This window comes from Myxine glutinosa, chromosome 5 (assembly GCF_964187855.1).
Source record: "Myxine glutinosa chromosome 5, kmMyxGlut1.1, whole genome shotgun sequence".
Taxonomy (NCBI): Eukaryota; Metazoa; Chordata; class Myxini; order Myxiniformes; family Myxinidae; genus Myxine; species Myxine glutinosa.
This window is the reverse complement of record NC_136265.1, coordinates 125,801,556-125,820,734: the sequence shown is the minus strand read 5'-3', so window position 1 is coordinate 125,820,734 and position 19,179 is coordinate 125,801,556. Positions and strand designations below refer to the sequence as shown.

Genomic DNA, 19,179 nt, shown 5'->3' with positions numbered 1-19,179 from the left:
CCGCCTTGCAGCATGCCCAGGGCACGCTGCCGTTGATCCCTTGACAATCGTGGCATGTTTATTGAAATGCCCATTTTGCACTGGCCTTTTTAAAGCCAATATCAAGACATCACGTGCAGCTCATTAAAATCATCCCGTACCCCTTGGCTAATCACTGACAGTCAAAACGGCTGTTCAACAGCTGTGCTATGAAGTGACCATTGAAGGTTCAAGTGACCATCAGTGACCGTTTTGTCTGACAGTGAGGACACTATTGTCCACAAATAAGTTCACACATTTACTACACGCAGTGTTATTGTTGATATTTAAAGGTTTCAAAGGTGGTAAGTTTCTTTTGCGTTTCAGTATACATGGCATCAGACATACATGGCGGCGGCCATCTTGGATTTTGACGTGGCGACCCAATTTTAAACAGCCTTCTTGCTTGTGCCTAGATACACCCACACACCAGATTAGAAGTTGGTACTTCGCTTATTTTTCAAGATATTTCGCTCACAAGGTTCAGACATATATATGGTGGCGGCCATCTTGGATTTTGACGTGGCGACCCAATTTTCAATAGCGTTCGTCCTTATGCCGAGATACACCCACACACCAAATTAGAAGTTGGTACTTCGCTTATTTGTCAAGATATTCATCTCACAAGGTTCAGACATACATGGCATCAGACATACATGGCGGCGGCCATCTTGGATTTTGACGTGGGTTGCACCCACACACCAAATTCGAATGCGGTCCTTCGCTTATGCACGCACACGCACGCCCGCACGCACAGACGGACGGACGGACGGCCGGACACACGGACGGAGGGGAAAGCCATAGTCCCCCTTTCGCTCCGCTGAGCGACGGGGGACAATTATAGAATCTCAGTTAAGACTAGGCCGACAGCCTCAAATCTGACTGGATATGTGATATGCAACTGGGGTTACAAAACAAGCTTTTTATTTCAAAATATTTCATAAAATTCCGTCACTCCCCTCTCCCCCTCTTCCCCAATAGAAAAAAAAAAAATCCTTTATTCCACTGCCATTGAACTAAACTGCCAAACGTTCGACTTGCTTCAGGTTTTACGATTTATACCGAATGATGAAGGCGTTAAGAGTTGAATGTTCCATACTCACCAGGACAAGCTAATCCATCAGAGATAAGATCGTGCAGCTTGTTGCTGGGTGAGCGCACCTTCACGTACGCGGTATAATGTCCACCACGCATGGTCCCGCTATGTTCCACAATGCCGTACAGCCCATACATAACTTTTGACTGACCTGCTGGAACACCCTGTGGAGGAATAGGGTGCCACTGCCATTTCAGCATCGGTGATGCACCTTTCCAAGCCTCGATCAATAAATTGTGGCTTAAACGGAAATCTCAAATGTGACAAGTCATATACACGCATCATTAACAGAAGAGCCTATTGCATGAAGGAGCAGCAACTCAAATCGAAGATCAACGTCTGCTTGTTGCTGCACATACCTTGCATGACGCGATGCAGAACGGAGCCAGGTCCAGGACGGTGGGAAATGACACAAAAGTGGTGACCTTCCGGAATCCAAATCCAGACTGGGGAATGCAAGAGCAACAAGAAGCATGAAACACACACCTTCAGAATAATGTATTTATGATTGTTCAGATGATACTTTAGTTAATAAAATAAAACAAGTAAAGCATCATACTAAAGCGCGGCGTTACGCGCGCTGCTTGTGAGCAAGGAGGAAGCGGACAAGCGGTAACATATAAACGTCTTTATTGTAAGACTACACTGTAACACTGTGCTCCTCCGGGCTGGTCGCCCGGGGTATATCATGAGGCCACGCCTACCCCTCGGGCGTGGCCACCGCCCACTTGGTGCGTGGAATGATGTCACCACGCCAGTGGGCTTTTGTGTCCGCCACACGCGCCCCCCCAGAATTCCCGCGCACCTGGAGGGCCAGTTTGCGGGGCAGACGAATGACCCGGCCGAAGCGCCCCCTGGCGATCGGCGGCGTCCGGGGTGCAGGGATGCCAGGTGGGATGCCCCTGGCTGCTCCTGGGATGGGTGCAGGACCGGGGGGCGGCGTGGCGGCGGGGCTGGGCGGTGCCGGGGGTCCGCCCGCAGGAGGGCGGCCCCGACGTGGGGGTCGGGCCACTGGCGGTGGATGGTCCACATCGAGGTGGGCCGGCTTGAGGCGGTCTACCGAAACGCGGTCAGGAGTACCGCCGATGTCCAGGGTGAAGTGCTTCGCCCCGGTCTCCAGCACGCGGAAAGGCCCGTCGTACGGGGGCCGCAGTGGTGTCCGATGGGCATCGTGGCGGACGAAGACGTACTCCGCCGTGCGAAGCTCCGGGGCGACGTGCGTCGGTGGGTGCCCGTGGCATGCCGTTGGCACCGGGGCGAACCTCTGGGCGGTCTCTTGCAGAGCGGAGCGCTGCTGTGCCGCGGACCATGGTGCCGTGGAGTCGGGGAGGAACTCGCCCGGCACCCGCAGCGGTTGCCCGAAGACCAACTCCGCCGCGGATGCGCGCAGGTCCTCCTTGGGCGCCGTCCGGAGGCCCAGCAGGACCCAGGGGAGCCTGTCGACCCAGCCGCCGTCGCGGAGGGTGGCCCGGAGCGCGGCCTTCAATGAGCGGTGAAATCGCTCACACAGGCCGTTAGCCTGGGGGTGGTAGGCCGTGGTTCGGTGCAGCCGGACCCCGAGCCCCTGCGCAACCGCCCCCCAGAGCTCCGAGGTGAACTGGGGGCCGCGGTCGGATGAGATGTCTGAGGGGGCGCCGAAGCGGGCGACCCAGGTGGCGATGAAAGCCTGCGCGACATCGGCCGCCGTTGTCGACGCCAAGGGCACGGCCTCCGGCCACCGGGTGGTGCGGTCCACCATGGTGAGGACGTGGGTGAAACCCCGCGAGGGGGGCAGAGGTCCCACCAGGTCCACGTGGACGTGGTCAAACCGGCGTTCCGGCACCGTGAACGGGGCCAACGGGGCCTGGGTGTGCCGGTGCACCTTGGCGCGCTGGCACGCGAGGCATGTCCTGGCCCAGCCGCGGACGGCCTTCCGGAGGCCATGCCAGACGAACTTGTCGGCGATCAGCCTTTGGGAGGCCCTCGCGCCCGGGTGGGACAGGCCGTGGATGGCGTCAAACACCTGGCGCTGCCAGCCCGCGGGCACAATGGGGCGAGGACGCCCGAGGGAGACGTCGCACAAGAGGGCCGCGCCCGCGCCGTCGAACGGCACCTCGGTGACGCGGAGGCCCGTGACGGCGGTCCGCAAGGCCTGGACGTCGGGGTCAGCGGCCTGGTCCGCTGCCATCCGGGCATAGTCGATGCCGAGGTGGACTGCGTGGGCGACGGCCCGGGAAAGGCAATCCGCCACCGGGTTGTCCTTCCCCGCGACGTGCTGGATGTCCGTCGTGTACTCGGACACGGCCGAGAGGTGACGCTGCTGCCGGGCCGACCACGGCTCGGTGACCTTGCCCATCGCGAAGATCAGCGGCTTGTGGTCGACGAAGGCAGTGAACGCCCGGCCCTCGAGCAGATGGCGGAAGTGCCTGACCGCCAAGTGAAGTCCGAGCAACTCGCGGTCGAAGGTACTGTAACGGCGTTCGGGCGGGCGAAGCTGCCGGCTAAAGAACGCCAGCGGTTGCCAAGCTCCACGCACCCATTGCTCGTGCACCGCGCCCACCGCGTAGTCCGAGGCATCGGTGGTGAGGGCGATCGGTGCATCGGGCGCCGGGTGCGCGAGCATGGTGGCGTTAGCCAAGGCGAGCTTCGCGCCCGTGAACGCCGTGTCCATCTGCTCGGTCCAGGTAACGTCGCCTTTGCCCGGCTTACCTCGGAGAGCTTCATGCAGGGGGCGCAGGAGCTGGGCGATACGGGGCAGGAACCGATGGTAAAAGTTCACCATGCCCAGGAACTCCTGCAGCCCTCTGATCGTGCGGGGGCGCGGAAACCCCTTCACCGCCTCCACCTTGGCCGGCAGGGGGACGGCTCCGTGCCTGGTGACACGGTGCCCCAGAAAATCGATTGTGGCGGCGCCGAACCGGCACTTTGCGGGGTTCACAATCAGGCCATGCTGGCCCAGGCGTTCGAAGAGCGTGCGGAGGTGGCGTAGGTGCTCTTCGCGGGACGCGCTGGCGACGAGGATATCGTCCAGGTAGACGTAGACAAAATCCAAGTCGCGCAGGACGCTGTCCATCAGTCGCTGGAACGCCTGAGCCGCATTCTTCAGACCGAAGGGCATGCGCAGGAACTCGAAGAGTCCGAATGGCGTGATGACCGCCGTCTTCGGGACGTCCTCCGGCCTGACGGGGACCTGATGGTAGCCGCGTATGAGGTCCACCTTCGAGAAGAAGGACCTGCCCGCCAAACGGGCGGAAAAGTCCTGAATGTGGGGGACGGGGTAGCGGTCGGGAGTCGTGGCGTCATTGAGACGGCGATAGTCCCCGCACGGTCGCCATCCCCCGCCGGGCTTCGGCACGATGTGCAGCGGCGACGCCCAAGCGCTCTCTGAGCGCCGAACGATGCCGAGTCGCTCCAGGGTAGCGAACTCCGCTTTTGCCACCGCCAGCTTCGTCGGCTCGAGGCGGCGTGCCCGGGCGTAGACCGGTGGCCCGACGGTGGGGATGTGATGGGCCACCCCGTGCTTGACGGCCCCCGCCGAGAAGGTGGGCCGCGTGAGGGCCGGGAAGCCGGCGAGGAGGCGGGTGAATGCGTCCGCTGCCGGAAGCGTACAGACCAACGTGGCCGGAACCGAATCGTTCGGCAAGCCGCTTGGCAAGCCGCTCGTTGAGCTGGGCAACGCACATGCGAGCGAGCTGAACGTCTCGGCCTGGACAAGCCGTCTGCGCTTGACGTCGACCAGGAGCCCATTAGCGCACAGGAAGTCCGCGCCAAGCAGTGCCATGGGCACGTCGGCGGTGACGAACGTCCATCGGAAAACCTGCCCTCCAAACCGCAGAGAGAGGCAGCGTTTTCCGTACGTACGGATGGGCGTCCCGTTCGCGGCAAGCAGCGCGGGGCCCCCACCCGCGGCGTGCTTGTCTGACGTGCCGGCGGGAATGACACTCACCTGTGCTCCCGTGTCGCACAGGTAACGGCGCCCGGAGAAGGTGTCCGTTATGAACAGCAGGCTGCTCGAACGGCCGGCGCTCATCACCACAATTGAGCGCCGGCCCGGGCGTTTCCCGACCCGTTGAAGGAGCACGGCGGATGACACCGCCGAGCTTCGTGGCCGAACTTGGCGTGGAACCAGCACCAGGTGGTGGAGCTGGAGGAGCGTGGCTGGCTCCGCCAGGCCGGTGGAGTCGACGGGTTTCCCCGCGGTGGCGGTTTTCGCCGCGGCGGTGGGCGGGGCGTGGCGGCGTTCACGAGGTGCGTATCAGCATGCTGCTGAAACTCAGCGTGCTGTAGAAGATGATGCTGTGGAACAGCAGCGTCGAAGGCCGTGACGGCCACGCCAACGCTCGCCCGCGTGTCCGAAGCGGCGAAGTACTTGTCCGCCTCGGCCGCCAATGCTCGGGGTTCCGTTAGCCCGGTCCCGGCCAACGCGAGGCGAACCTGCGCTGGAAGTTGGCGACGGAAAAGCGCCCGGAATAGCGAACCGGGGGCTTCGTCGCCTAACAGTGACAGCATATGGTCCATTCGGACCGACGGGCGCGTCTCACCGAGCTCGGGGAGATCCAGGAGGCGGTCGGCCCGTGCGTCGTCCGTGAGGCTGAACGTGGCTAGGAGTAGCCGCTTGAGTGCCTCGTACTTGTGGCCGTCCGGTGGGTGGCGAAGGACGGACACAACTCGAGCGGCCGTGCCGGGCCCGAGGGAGGCGACGACGTGGCAGTAGCGCGTGTCATCGCCGGTGAGGTGCCGAAGCTGAAATTGGGCTTCGGCCTGGACGAACCAGACTTCGGCCTGAGCCTCCCAAAATTCCGGAAGTTTGACGAAGGCGGCCATGGCGATGGCGTCGCGTGTGGAAGGATCGCTCCGGCAGATCCAACGTCGAGGGTCACCAGTAAAGCGCGGCGTTACGCGCGCTGCTTGTGAGCAAGGAGGAAGCGGACAAGCGGTAACATATAAACGTCTTTATTGTAAGACTACACTGTAACACTGTGCTCCTCCGGGCTGGTCGCCCGGGGTATATCATGAGGCCACGCCTACCCCTCGGGCGTGGCCACCGCCCACTTGGTGCGTGGAATGATGTCACCACGCCAGTGGGCTTTTGTGTCCGCCACAATACTATAATTTGAGAAGTGTTTGTGAGTGTGTGTGTGAGAAGTGTGTAAGTGAGAGTGTGTGAATGTGTGTTGTTGGTTGTTATCTCCATATGCTCCATATATGGGGGGGAGGGGGGGGGGGGGGGAAGGTGGGGTTTAAGATATTCCTGAGGTACTTCATCATTCCCGTTGCTCCAATAATCACTGGCACAATTTTTCTTCCAGGATCTTTTCACTTCATTTTTGAAGTCTTGGTATTGGGTCATTTCCTTAATTTCTGCATTGTTTAGACATACTCGCTGGGTACTGACACCTCAATTAGCAATGCCTTCTTTTTTATACCAAAGTACTATATTCGGTCGCAATGCTTTGTTTTCCCACATTCACGCTCGATGGGATTATTAGGTCGTACGTGATCGTTATTTCCATGTTTGAAATTACTTGTACACCCATTCCCTACGGGAGCGACAAGAAGGGTCGTTCTTCTCTGGGGTATATAGATTGCACTAGATATAGGGTTGGGACTCAATAACATTGGGGGGGAGGGGTGGGGTGTGTTCATTTAACAAGTTTCTTTGAGAGCACTTGCCAAGTGGTTTTAAAATTCGAGCAAGAACTCCATTCAAAACCGTTGATAAGGAACGGCTGGCTTGGCAAGCGCGAGCTAGCTGCTTGGTCACAACACACCCCGGGTTTTCTTCCCTTCAGTTTCACGTTTAACAGCAGTAGCGACTGTTTAAAGGAGGAAACACCGCTTGGGGAGGGGTGTTTCACCTTGGAGATATTATTATTATGATTACATATTATTAATAACATTAATATTGTGCTATTATATTTATTGTTATTATTAGAAGCGGCTTTGGAAAAACGCCACAATAAAGCTTAACACTCTTACCTCTTAATCTTAACACACATCCCCATTGGCGGGGAAAACCCCCTTGGTGTGGGGAGCAAATGAATTCGCTTCAACCTTCACTGTGTGATTTTTTTTTGTTGCAAAAAACAGTGTAGATATTCCTAAACATTAATTTTACTGGAGAGGGCATCAACTGCTGAAATTTCTCTAGCTTATAATGACATTAAATAAACTAATAAATAAATGAATGAATGAATGAATAAATAAGTAAGGAACACGGGGTACATGCAAGTATGACTAAAGAAAGAACGGTGGATGGAGGACCCGCTGAACAAGTCGGATCCATGTGCAGTGCATTTGCGCACGTGCAGTATGAAGCAGGAAGCACCTGCTGAAAGCGTTTAAGGTGCAGCGTGAGGATTGCTGGTGCAGACAGAATGAGGATCTGTTTGGTTCCATCTGTGTACACACACTCTTTGCCTGGAAGGGAAGACACATGTACAATGAGCGTTGTGTACAATAGATCGAAGCTCAAATACACAAAACATCTCTAGATCGGTGCATGACTCAATCCTTTATGACACGGTGAAGTTCCATCGACGCACATAGGTCGGTGGGCAACAAAAAGACGTCGGAAAATTCTGAACACAATTTGGCATTGGTGGAAGAGGTGGCAGAATATTTTTTTGGGGGGGCAATGGTACCTTGTTGCTGGTAATTTGTTGTTGGGATCCCAAGTTTAAATTCCATATAATGGGATCCCAAGTTTAAATCTCATATAGTGGGATCCCAAGTTCAAATTCCATATAATGGGATCCTAAGTTTAAATCTAAAATACTGGGATCCCAAGTTTAATAAATTCCATACACTGTGATCCCAAGTTCAAATCCCACACACTGGGAACCCAAGTTTAAAAAATCGCATATATTGGGATCCCAAGTTTAATAAATTCCATACACTGGGATCCCAAGTTCAAATCCCATACACTGGGATCCCAAGTTTAATAAATCCAACATACTGGGATCCCAAGTTTAAATCTCATATACTGGGATCCCAAATTTAAATCGAATATACTGGGATCCAAAGTTTAAATCTCATATACTGGGATTCCAAGTTTCATAAAGTCCATATATTGGGATCTCAAGTTGAATAAATCCTATATACTGGGATCTCCAGATTAATAAATTCCATATACTGTGATCCCAAATTCAAATCCCATACACTGGGATCCCAAGTTTAATAAATCCCACATACTGGGATCCAAAGTTTAAATCTCATACACTGGGATCAAAAGTTTAATAAATCCCATATACTGGGATCAACAACACAACAACAACAGGCATTTTACGGCCATTTTCCCTGCTAGAGTGGGGATTAGCTTTGCGGGCCCCATGACAATCTTCTCCATTTTGCCCGATTTTTTACATCTCCCCTGGGATCCAAAGTTTAAATCTCATATACTGGGATCAAAAGTTTAATAAATCCCATATACTGGGATCCCAAGTTCAAATCCCATATACTGGGATCCCAAGTTCAAATCCCATATACTGGGATCCCAAGTTCAAATCCCATATACTGGGATCCCAAGTTCAAATCCCATATACTGGGATCCCAAGTTCAAATCCCATATACTGGGATCCCAAGTTCAAATCCCATATACTGGGATCCCAAGTTAAAATCCCATACACTGGGATCCCAAGTTCAAATCCCATACACTGGGATCCCAAGTTAAAATCCCATATACTGGGATCCCAAGTTAAAATCCCATATACTGGGATCCCAAGTTTCATAAATCCCATATACTGGGATCCCAAGTTTAATAAATCCCATATACTGGGATCCCCAGTTTAATAAATGCTATATAGTGATATCCCAAGTTCAAATCCCATATACTAGAATCCCCAGTTTAATAAATCCCATATACTGGGATCCCAAGTTGAAATGCCATATACTGGGATCCCAAGTTCAAATCTCATACACTGGGATCCCAAGTTTAAATCCCATATACTGGGATCCCAAATTCAAATCCCATATGGTAGGATCCCAAGTTAAAATCCCATGAGGTAGGATCTCAAGTTTAAATTCCACAATAGAAGAAAAACGCAGAACTCAAACAGAAATCTAATAAACATCCTCACCTTTGTTGGTGTCACAACCTGACTCCCTGGAGCTGCATCGTTGACACAGCAGTCGGTTCCTTCCCAGAAGATGCTCCTCGGTGACGAAGCGAGCGAGGCTTGCATGCAACGAAGGCTCCGCTAAGATTTTGGGAAGTGCCGCGAGCGTGTGTAACGTGTCACTCGCCTCCTCACCCACTTGAGCTGAAACAACCGAGCCATGAGGGACAACCTTGATCAAACGTCGATCGACACAGCCGAACTGGGAATATCCGGGAATAATTATCAGAGCTCAAAACAGGGAAATTGCTTCCATTTTGGTTTCCTCACCATGTCGTTCAACTGCCTCGCTGTCATCACCATTCACTGCAGCCAGGTCGAGCACAATCTCATGCAGGTGGATATTCTGTCCATCAGAAATCGTCAAAGATGCCATTTGCATTTTCAGTTCCTCCTCCTCTTCCTTCCTTTCCTCGTCATCATCCTGTGCATGCCCTGAGGCACTATTAATTTTGTTCAAATCCCTGCTGTGCATCTCATTGGGGCATTCAATATCGACAGAGTCTGCAGAAGCCATCCCATTCATTTTCCCTTCGTTCTCATCGTTCACCACAGCCGTCCCAGAATTTGACTCTTCACCACTGCAACCTCCTTCACACGGCCCCTCATTCTTGTTATCCGGTTGCGGTGGTTCGGAATATGACTCCAATTCCCCATATTCCTCTGGAACACCGTTCTGATGTTCTCGAGGTACCTCCTGAACACCGCCAGGCAATGAAGAATCCAGACTGTTAATGATCGCCTCCTCATTTTCCGGTTCCTCCTTACTCTTATCCTCCATTTCCTTCTCATCCCCCTGCTCCCTGCAATGACCATCTCCCTCGCCTTTCTCCACATCCTCTTCTTCATCATCATCATAGGAGGCTCCGATGGATGCATTCCTTTGCTGCTGCTTCTGCTGGCGCCGTTGATTCTGGTTATCATACGCGGAAGAGAACGCTCTTTAACCGAGGCACAATACCCACGATCCCAACCCATCCACTTTTTCCACAACCCCAGATGTCACCGATGGAGGTGACAATGTAAACCACCACCATTGCACAAACCTTGACCAGCTTCTTTGCCATCCTCTTGGCCTTCCTTTGCTGATAAATGTTTTTCTGGGGTGATGGCGAACGCTCTCGACTTCTCTCCGTGGCTTCCACTTTTACCTCTTTCACGAGCTGAAAGTAAGCAACATGTAAAATACCACGTGGACCAGTTAATGGAGGAGAATGCATGCACACAGGTGTTGTAAAAACACACTGATCATGTGAAGTATCACATGACTATACACCTTTCTTCTGCTCCACAATGCAACGCCTTATATAATAATTCTAATAATAATATGTTCTCTTACTAGGAACTCTGACGCAGGAGGAGGCATTTGGCCTATCAAAGCCTGCACTATTATTACCAACCTATGGTTGTTTGTCCGTGCTCTACCCTTTTAAAATGTGGAGCATCAAGCAAGGAAGCAGCACGTACCGTTTTAAAAGTCTTTGGTATGATTTGGACGGGATACCTGGTAGAATAAGGCAATATACTGCACTGACTAAAGGTATTTTAAACAAATTTCAATAATTGCTAGAAGATAGGGCAGCATGTAGAATCATACTAACATAATCATAAGACTTTAAACAAACAAACAAAAAAATACCCCCTTAGATCCCGATTTTTTAAATGCCGTGAACAAACTTTAGTCACAACATAACAAATATCATTTGTGCCAAATTTAGTCGCAATCCCATCAGCGGTTTCGGAGAAGAAGTTTCAAATGTTTACGGAAGGACAGACTGACTGACTGACTGACTGACTGACTGACTGACTGACGGACAGACGACGTGCCATTGCATAAGCTTCCCTGAACTTCGTTCCAGGTGAGCTACAAATTTGACGTGAATGCATCAATGGATATGCCTCCGCCCACGTTAGATGACAACACACTTGCGTTTGAAGTCAATGAAAGGCCACATGAAAAATGAAAGGTCCCTTGAGATAGACAGAGAGTGAGAGAGAGTGTGTGTGTGAGAGAGAAAAACACAGGGAGAGAAAGAGAGAGAGAGAGGTCTTCTTCTTCATCTGACTGCACCTGAATGGGTTTGAGGGTAGAGAAGTAGTTGATACCTGAATCCTATCCAGGTTCCTCCTGATGACTCAACCTTTGTCCTTTTGCGTTCTCCTGATACTCAAGTGCTGTATTTGGTCAGTTATTTGATTATGTTTGTGCCATATCCTGATTCTGTGTGGACTATGTTTCCCCAGGACTTCAGGTAGCTTTTACCTGTTGCAGCGTTTGAGATTTGTGGAGTAATTGCTGAAGTCTAGTTCTGTGTCGTCTTTTTTGTCTCTGATCTGTGTTTATTTATCTTCTACATCTTTCATTAGCTTTTTTTTTTAATACAATTAATCAATTAAACCGGAAGGGTGTCATTTGTGTTTACAGGAAGGGGAATTTCATTATAAATAGAGGGCATGCATATTTATTTGTGTGCTGGTGAATTGATGTGTACATTCTTTGGTCAGGGTAGGTTTGGTTAGGTTATGGTCTGCAAAATGATATTCAAAGGACACACAACCTTTGACCTTTTAAACCAAAAATATCATAAGATCTATGTATTACAGTCCATACTTATGCCAAGTTTAGTCAAAATCCCTTTAGCAGTTCTCAAGTTATCATGGCAAAGAAAATCAGTTACATTCAGCTAAAGGTCACGTGACCTTTGACCCCAAAATCTTAGCAGTTCACTTTAGCATCATAATACACCTTTGTACCAAGTTTGATAAAAATTGCTTCAGTGGCTCAAGTTTTTACAATAAGGAAAATGGATCCCAAGTGGACGGACGGACGGACGGACGGACAACCCAAAAACATCATAACTCTGGCACCATCGGCGGCGGAGTCATATAATAAACTATTTTTATATCGTGATCAATGGCTCATGGAGGAGCATGACATAAAATACATTCCAGATAAAAACATTGGTAGACATCAGCATACTTTTATGGAAATTAAAAGGACATTGGTAGACTATGGGGAAACAAATGTGGTGAGTGGGATTGGAACCTTGGATTCTCTCATCCTGAGGTGGATGTTCAGCTGGGAATACTAAAAGGCCAACCTTTAAAAAAAGTAACACTTAGCTTGACTTTTGATCAGCAGTGGATTGACTGTGATGATGATGATGATGATAATGATGATATGATATGATGATGATATGATATGATGATGATGAAAGACCCCTGTAGCACTGTGCGACCATTAAACAAAACAAGCTTTCGTGGACTGGGAAAAGAACTGTGCAAAGCATCTTCTCTCACCTTGCCCTCAACCACCGGTAAAGAAAGGTCCAGAAAGCCCTCAGTTACACGAACCATCTGCAGCACACAAATGCATCATGGATCATTACAAAGGTTAAAAGTGGGACAGGCTTTTGTTTTTATAAAAAAATAAAATCGAATATTACATTATTTAAGACTACATTTGAGTCGAACAATACAAAAATAACCATTGTACCATGCATACATGTCACCTGCCAATTGATAACCAGAAAGTAGAGGCACCATAATGCATTGTTATGGTGACAAGACTGAATCCCGCGGTGGACAGGGTGAACACGAGGTCAAATCTTTCAACTGGACTGTCACCAATTTCACGACGGATAGTCCCTGGGACCGTACGACGTGAAAGCCGAAAATATCTCGACTTTGGTTTTCGAGGCACAGAATCTCCGATGAGCCTGTCCCCTGCGATACGTTTGAGTTTGAAAGTATGGGGCTGAGGACTTATTGAGGAAAAGGGGGTGGGAAGAAGAAGAAAACTCAAGGAATGATAAGACAGAATTATCATATCGATAATACTGTTGTGGATATGAGAATTGTGGTTTTTTTTTTGTGTAGTACATTGTAAAATATCACCCTCCTTCCTCCAGTTGTGTATAAAGGTCAAAGTGTGTCCCGTAATTAGGTCATAAGCAATCACGTTAGCCAATCATAGATTTCCTCCTTGTTGGTAGTTTATTTCCTTATTCTATGTAGGTTAAGGCTGTGTCTTCCATTAATTGACACTCCATTGCACCGAATTCAAATAGATAGATCCCCTTTCATTTTCATTCCCAAAGCCCCATTCCCAAAGCCTCTACTGCCAACTGCATTTGCCGCCATTACGGCGTGGTCAGCTCGGGGAAGCAGGGCGTGCCCGCCCATCGTCATCAAGGGTGGAGCCAGAGAGCCCGTGCCCACCACTCAGGGCCGAGGCGAGCTCACCGATGGGCGTGCCCTGGAGGCCGGCGGCTTGATCGCCCGAGGCGTTATATAAGCGCGCGCGGAAGCCTTGCAGATAAGTTCCAAGAAAGAGTTGCGCCAGAGACGGCAGATGAGTTCTGAGTTCTAAGAGTTGCGCTAGAGACGGCGGATGAGTCGAGACGAGCCCTCGGAGAAAGAAGGGAGACGCGTCCTGAGGTGAGCCAGAGAAGCAGCTTTGGCTCCACCAGCAGTTTGGCTCCACCAGCAGTTTTGGCTCCACCAGCAGTTTGGCTCCACCAGCAGTTTTGGCTCCACCAGCAGCTTTGGCTCCACCAGTAGTTTTGGCTCCACCAGCAGTTTTGGCTCCACAAGCAGCGTGGGCTCCACCAGGCAGCTTCGACCCGTTACCCCGCGGGAGCCAGATTGTGGTGGCATTGGTGGCCGTCGAGGTCCAGCCCGACGTCCCGTGCGGGATCAAGCCCGAACCATCTGCCCCAGCTGAACCTTCCCATTCCTCCTTCCAATCGTTCCTGCCTCCATTCCCCATTCGTGTGAGTCCGTCTTTGTTTGTTCTGTCCTGGGTTAAGTAAGACTGCATAGGTAAGCTAAGTTTCACTGTGTCCTTCTGGTCCGTCCCTCTTTCTGCTTTATTTTATTATCCTTCCTCCTCCTTGGTTTCTTTTGGTTGTAAATAGTAATAAATCCTATTCGTATTTCCTACCTCTTGTCTTCTTCTTCTTCTTCACATCTGTCGTCTTTGTCTTTTCCAAATTGAATACCTGTGGCACGATTTGGCCAACGTTCAGAATCGGGTTAGTCTTTGGGAACAGTTTGTGCTGCGGTTGCTAAACACCGCTCGGCAATCAAGTAACATCTTATCCGCGGTACGAACAGGGCTGTGCACCGGCCTTTCCGGAGGCCGCGGTGCAGCTTCAGGGACCACGTCGGTCAGTAACAAACGAGGGGACTAATCCCCCCTCAAAGGGGATCCATAGGCCGACGTTGGGTTCCGTAACAATACTCTCCCGCACCGACGATACTCTCGACGGATTAAGCGATATATTAGGCCAACTCACTCATGAGCAGGAGACAGAAAGAGGGAAGACAAGACAAACAAGCATTCTGAGTATTGCACTGCAATACATGTCCCCTACCGGCAGTCTGAATATGAATGAATGAATGATCGTTGTAAGGCCATTCTCCCCTGCTACAGCAGGGGTTAGCCTTGCAGGCCCCATGACAATCATGGTTCCCTTTTTGAGGCAATGTTTTTATGGCCGGATGCCCTTCCTGACGCCATGCCCTACCGGCAGTCTGTCGTACGGAAAACTTTTGGGGAAATTACCAAAGTTCAAAGTGCCATAACTTTGTCAAAAATGATCGAAACGTCGTGAAGTTCGAACTTGATCTGTAACTTATCATGAGGAAACCATGTGCCAAGTTTGAAATCATTAGCATTAAGAGTTTAGAAAAAAAGTCCGGAAAACTGTTCTTTGCGTGACGGACTGACAGACTGACAGATGGAGGGACGGAGTGCAAACCGATAGTCCCCTCCGGTGTACACCGGTAGGGGACTAATAACCTGTCCACAAGCTATGGTAGCGCTTGGTGGTTTAACCATGGCGGGGGTGGCGAGCCTCGTTTGGAGGAATACCGGCTTGCGAGTCATCGTGCTGCGGCCTTTTGCACACGGGCTGGTTCTGTACCGTATGTACTCACCCTTGCAGCACATGTGAAGACCTTAGGCTCCCAAAGGGTGAGCAGATAAAAATTAACCGGGCTGGAATGAGAGACATGTTCAGCACGCTGGCGACCAGGTAGAGACTCTCGAGGGAATACTGTGAGACCCATCTTGAGAGACTCAGGAGACTTGCATTTCGCCCTTACGTGACCTTTTATAATAACCGCCTCCTTATCCCAATTTTCTCAAGTTGGTGTAGCTTCCATTGGGTTCTCCTCGGAGGAAGGGGAATTCCATACCACATCGCCTAATGTGGCTTGCTGACATGTCATGCTCAAGAGGGCAAGATAATTTAGAAAATGCACACAGACAGATTCCAATGGGGGGAATCATAGAGAAGCAACAGTGTGGGAACGACAGGGCTGAGACACGTACGTATTGGCAGTATAACTCTGGGGGTCTGCTAAACCATTCATCAACATATCCTACCATTCTACACAGAAACGAAACATCTCTGATGACGAAGTACCTGATCCCACAACACCCAACATTTATTAATGAAATAACTAGCCCACACCCTTTACCCACAATGGCTGTTCCCGTAACAGTGTCGAATCCTCAAGAAAAGCTTTCAATCCCACTGTTCTTTCAATGATGGAACACACCACGATTATCCCAACTTATGATAATATATTATTCAGTTTTGGACACCAATGATGTCACTACCACCAATGCAATCTTTCGAGTGGCATTTTTGCCAAAAGGGAGTCTGCATGATTTGAGATGACTTTAGGAACTATTTTATTCAAATAGATAAATGAAATGCTTAAAGATAGGCCTCCCACCTCCCCTAAAGCTAAGAAATGTAAGAGCTTCTTTTTCTCCTCCACTTCCCTTTATAAGGAATGAGGTCCGATGGCACCAAGTTCCTGCCCTGCCTTGACCATGATTTTCTGCCAACTCTCTCCACCCTCCGACCACCCCTACCTTACTTGTATGCCTCTTCACACAATCCTCCCATCTCAACCATGGTCTACCTCTTTTCATCCTACATTGTTCCCTCAACCTATCCGGTCTCTCTGCCATTCTCTCTCCCCCCACCTCCTGCACTAAGTTTCCAACCCATCTGAGCCGGCATTTCACCAATCTGCCCGCCAAGCTCATCTGCACACCAATCTCCTTCCTCACTTCATCCATTCTTCTTCTATCCGCCCTCTTTACTCCTGCAATCCTCCTGACCCAGTTGTTCTCGCAAACCTGCAGGCTCTCTCCCCCTCCCACCACTTCGTGTCCTTGCTCTCCTCATCTCTGTCACAAGCCAATTTATAGATCATCTTCCTCCCACCATTCTCCTCCAACTTGTTGTGCACCTCGTCTTCCATATCATTCCTCGCCTTATCCACAGCTCTCCTTGTTGCTTCCTTCTGCCCACATAGCTTCAGCCACCACTCATCTGGGTGCCTCCCTCTATCCTTGATCTTCTCTATCCTCTTCCAAACCCCCTTTACAACAACTGCCTTCACTACTTCTTCCATCCACCACACCTGGTTTCTATACCTCGACAATGCACCCTTTCCTGACGTCCTTCCACACAACACTTCTGCAATTCCTCTAAATGCCTCTCCGTACTTCTTCCACTCCTCCAATTTTCCACCTCTTCACCAAGTTGCTCATACCTGGTCCTCAACCTCTACTTATACTCTATGACAAGGTTTCCCCTGCACTTTCCCAAACTAATAACCTACCAACCCCAGATCTTAATCTCCCTCCTTTGCCTCATCATCACCCCAAACACCACAGGCTTGTGCTGGGTGGTAACATGCTCTCCTGCTACTGCCTTGCAAACGTTAACCCTCCAGAGTTGTCACTTCCTTTCCACTACCAAATCCAGTTCTATTCTGTGCTGTCCACTCCTATAGGTAAATATTGTAGCTTTCCCACTTTTGAAAGAATGAAGCAGCTATGGCCATCCCATTCATTGCTACCAGCTCCACACCCTCACTATTCCTTGCTCCCCAACCAAATTTACCAAGACATTCCTCTTCACCGAGCTCCGCTACTCCGACATGCACGCTAAAGTCGCCTGCAATGCACAGCATCACCTCCATATCAATCATTCCCATAATCCTGTATTCCTGCTTCTCCACAACAGACCTTCCCGTTTGTGGCCCATGTACCGACACAACACATAATTTGCCTCTGTATTAGCACTCATGCCATAACTATCTGTCCCTCCCATCTTTCCACTCTGGCCACCTGATGGGGATTTCTTCCAATACTATCATTCCTACACCATTACTCCTTCCATCCCCACCTGCGTGCAACAGCTTGAAACCCCTACCTACCTTCTTGCCCTGTCTCCCTTCCATGTGGTCTCCTGCACACACAACACTTCCAACCTCCTTCTCTGCATCATCTCCACCACCTCAACCCTCTCCCCTCTCCCCCCCCCCCTCTATTGATCCCACATTCAAGCTACCTAGCCAAACCTCGTTTCTAAACCCCTGCCCATTTGGCAGAGCGAGTACCATCTTGATTTATTTGAGAGGCTCAGGTCATCAAGCAGCAGCACTACCCAGGTTGACCTGCTGGACCTACTACCATAGGCCGTTATCATCATATCATAAAAGCGCGCACACGCACACAAACACCCGCTCTTTCTCCACTTGCTCCCCTCCTCCCTTCCTACCCAACTCCTCTCCCCCACCCTCAAGGCACTCATTTCCAGCTCCACCCCACTCCCTTTCTCTTTTATTCCCCCCCCCCCCCCCAAACCCCTCACTCTCTCCCTCTTCTCCTCATCCTCCCCCCACCAACTTCCTCCTTCTCTTCCTCCCCCAACCACACTCACTACCTCCCTCCCTCTTATCTTCCTCCCCCCACCCTCTTCCCCCTGTCTTATGTTGCACTCCCCTTAATACCTTAAAGTTGAGCTTCTTCAGCTTACCAAAAGTGAATGCTTTTCACAAGAATTCACAAAAAGAAATAGAAAATAAAAAAAGAAATAAAAATCGAGCAATCGTGAAAAAAGAGCAATTTGATTTAAGCTGCACGGTGGACACAACACTCACCGTGTGGCAAGTCAGACAAGTGATAATATTGACCAGCTCTCCGCCAAACACCCGGTCCACGAGATTCTTCCGAATGCCCTCGTGCCCATATGCTGAGGTTGTAATGGAGAGGGGAGGAGATTGAGGATGAGCAAACAGGGGTCGTTGCATAAAATAAAGAGAGTTCATAGAACACCTTACCCCATGCAGTGTTCAAATCTATAATTCAATTGACATAAAATAATGATTTTAAAGGTCGTACAATAAAATTCCGGAAAGTTACCGTATCGAATGTAGAACACCTTATTTAACATGTCCAAGTACTGCAAAATTGGAGGTTTTTGGAAGCAGCAAGAAGGCCATTTGTGTTCTGCAGTGTTCAAGTATGTAACTCAGTTTAAATAAAATAAAGATTTTAAAGGTGGTATAAAATTTTGATTCCGGAAGTTAACCGCCATTGATGCAGCGTCTTTTACACCACCGTATCTAACATGTTACATTAATTATTTGTATCTGTTGTTTGTGTCCTTTATAACATCCTTAAAAACGGAGTTTCCTGTTTGGAATGATTTTCAATTTTGTTTGACTGCCAGTCGCTGCACGTGTGCGTTCGGGTCCAATTCAGAGCCAAGGTACTGATAAACTGCAGGTTCGTTTTCGGATTCATGTTCAAAATATACCATTCAATTGAAATCGAGCTGTTCCTCGATCATAAACTGACGGTTGTGGTGGCCAAACAGACAGAAGTAAACCTAAACCCCACTTTTCGTTTCACGTGCTTGGGCTAATAACATTGACAAAAGTCAGTAAAAGAAAGTTAGAACGTAAAAGTAATTTCAACAATTAAGAAATATGACAATATGCAGAAACCACTAGATTGTACGAAAAGGAATCGACAGTGCGATGTGGAAGAAGCGTTTCCAGAAACAAGCCCAGAGCCATCTTTACCTTGTGCATTGGGTACGCACACAAAGCGAAAAACAGGGTTAAGCAATTGGTTCATGTCCGTCCCTC

General features: G+C 50.1%; 1 protein-coding gene across 3 annotated transcripts in view; it reads right to left on the bottom strand.

Annotated features, from left to right (window-relative positions):
* The window catches only part of LOC137427140 (ubiquitin carboxyl-terminal hydrolase 45), a 147,423-nt gene that overhangs the window by 5,187 nt on the left and 123,057 nt on the right, over positions 1–19,179 (bottom strand). For 2 of the 3 annotated variants that reach the window (XM_078778653.1, XM_078778654.1), the window contains exons 11-18: positions 18,187–18,278; positions 12,511–12,567; positions 10,257–10,373; positions 9,481–10,123; positions 9,172–9,354; positions 7,422–7,513; positions 1,474–1,560; positions 1,122–1,278 (exon numbers count right to left, since the gene is read on the bottom strand). In XM_078778653.1, coding sequence (XP_078634779.1) covers positions 1,122–1,278; positions 1,474–1,560; positions 7,422–7,513; positions 9,172–9,354; positions 9,481–10,123; positions 10,257–10,373; positions 12,511–12,567; positions 18,187–18,278 — 1,428 coding nt within the window. Of the gene's footprint in view, positions 1–1,121; positions 1,279–1,473; positions 1,561–7,398; positions 7,514–9,171; positions 9,355–9,480; positions 10,124–10,256; positions 10,374–12,510; positions 12,568–18,186; positions 18,279–19,179 lie in introns of all 3 variants that reach the window. The other variant, XR_013623556.1, reaches the window with a different exon arrangement.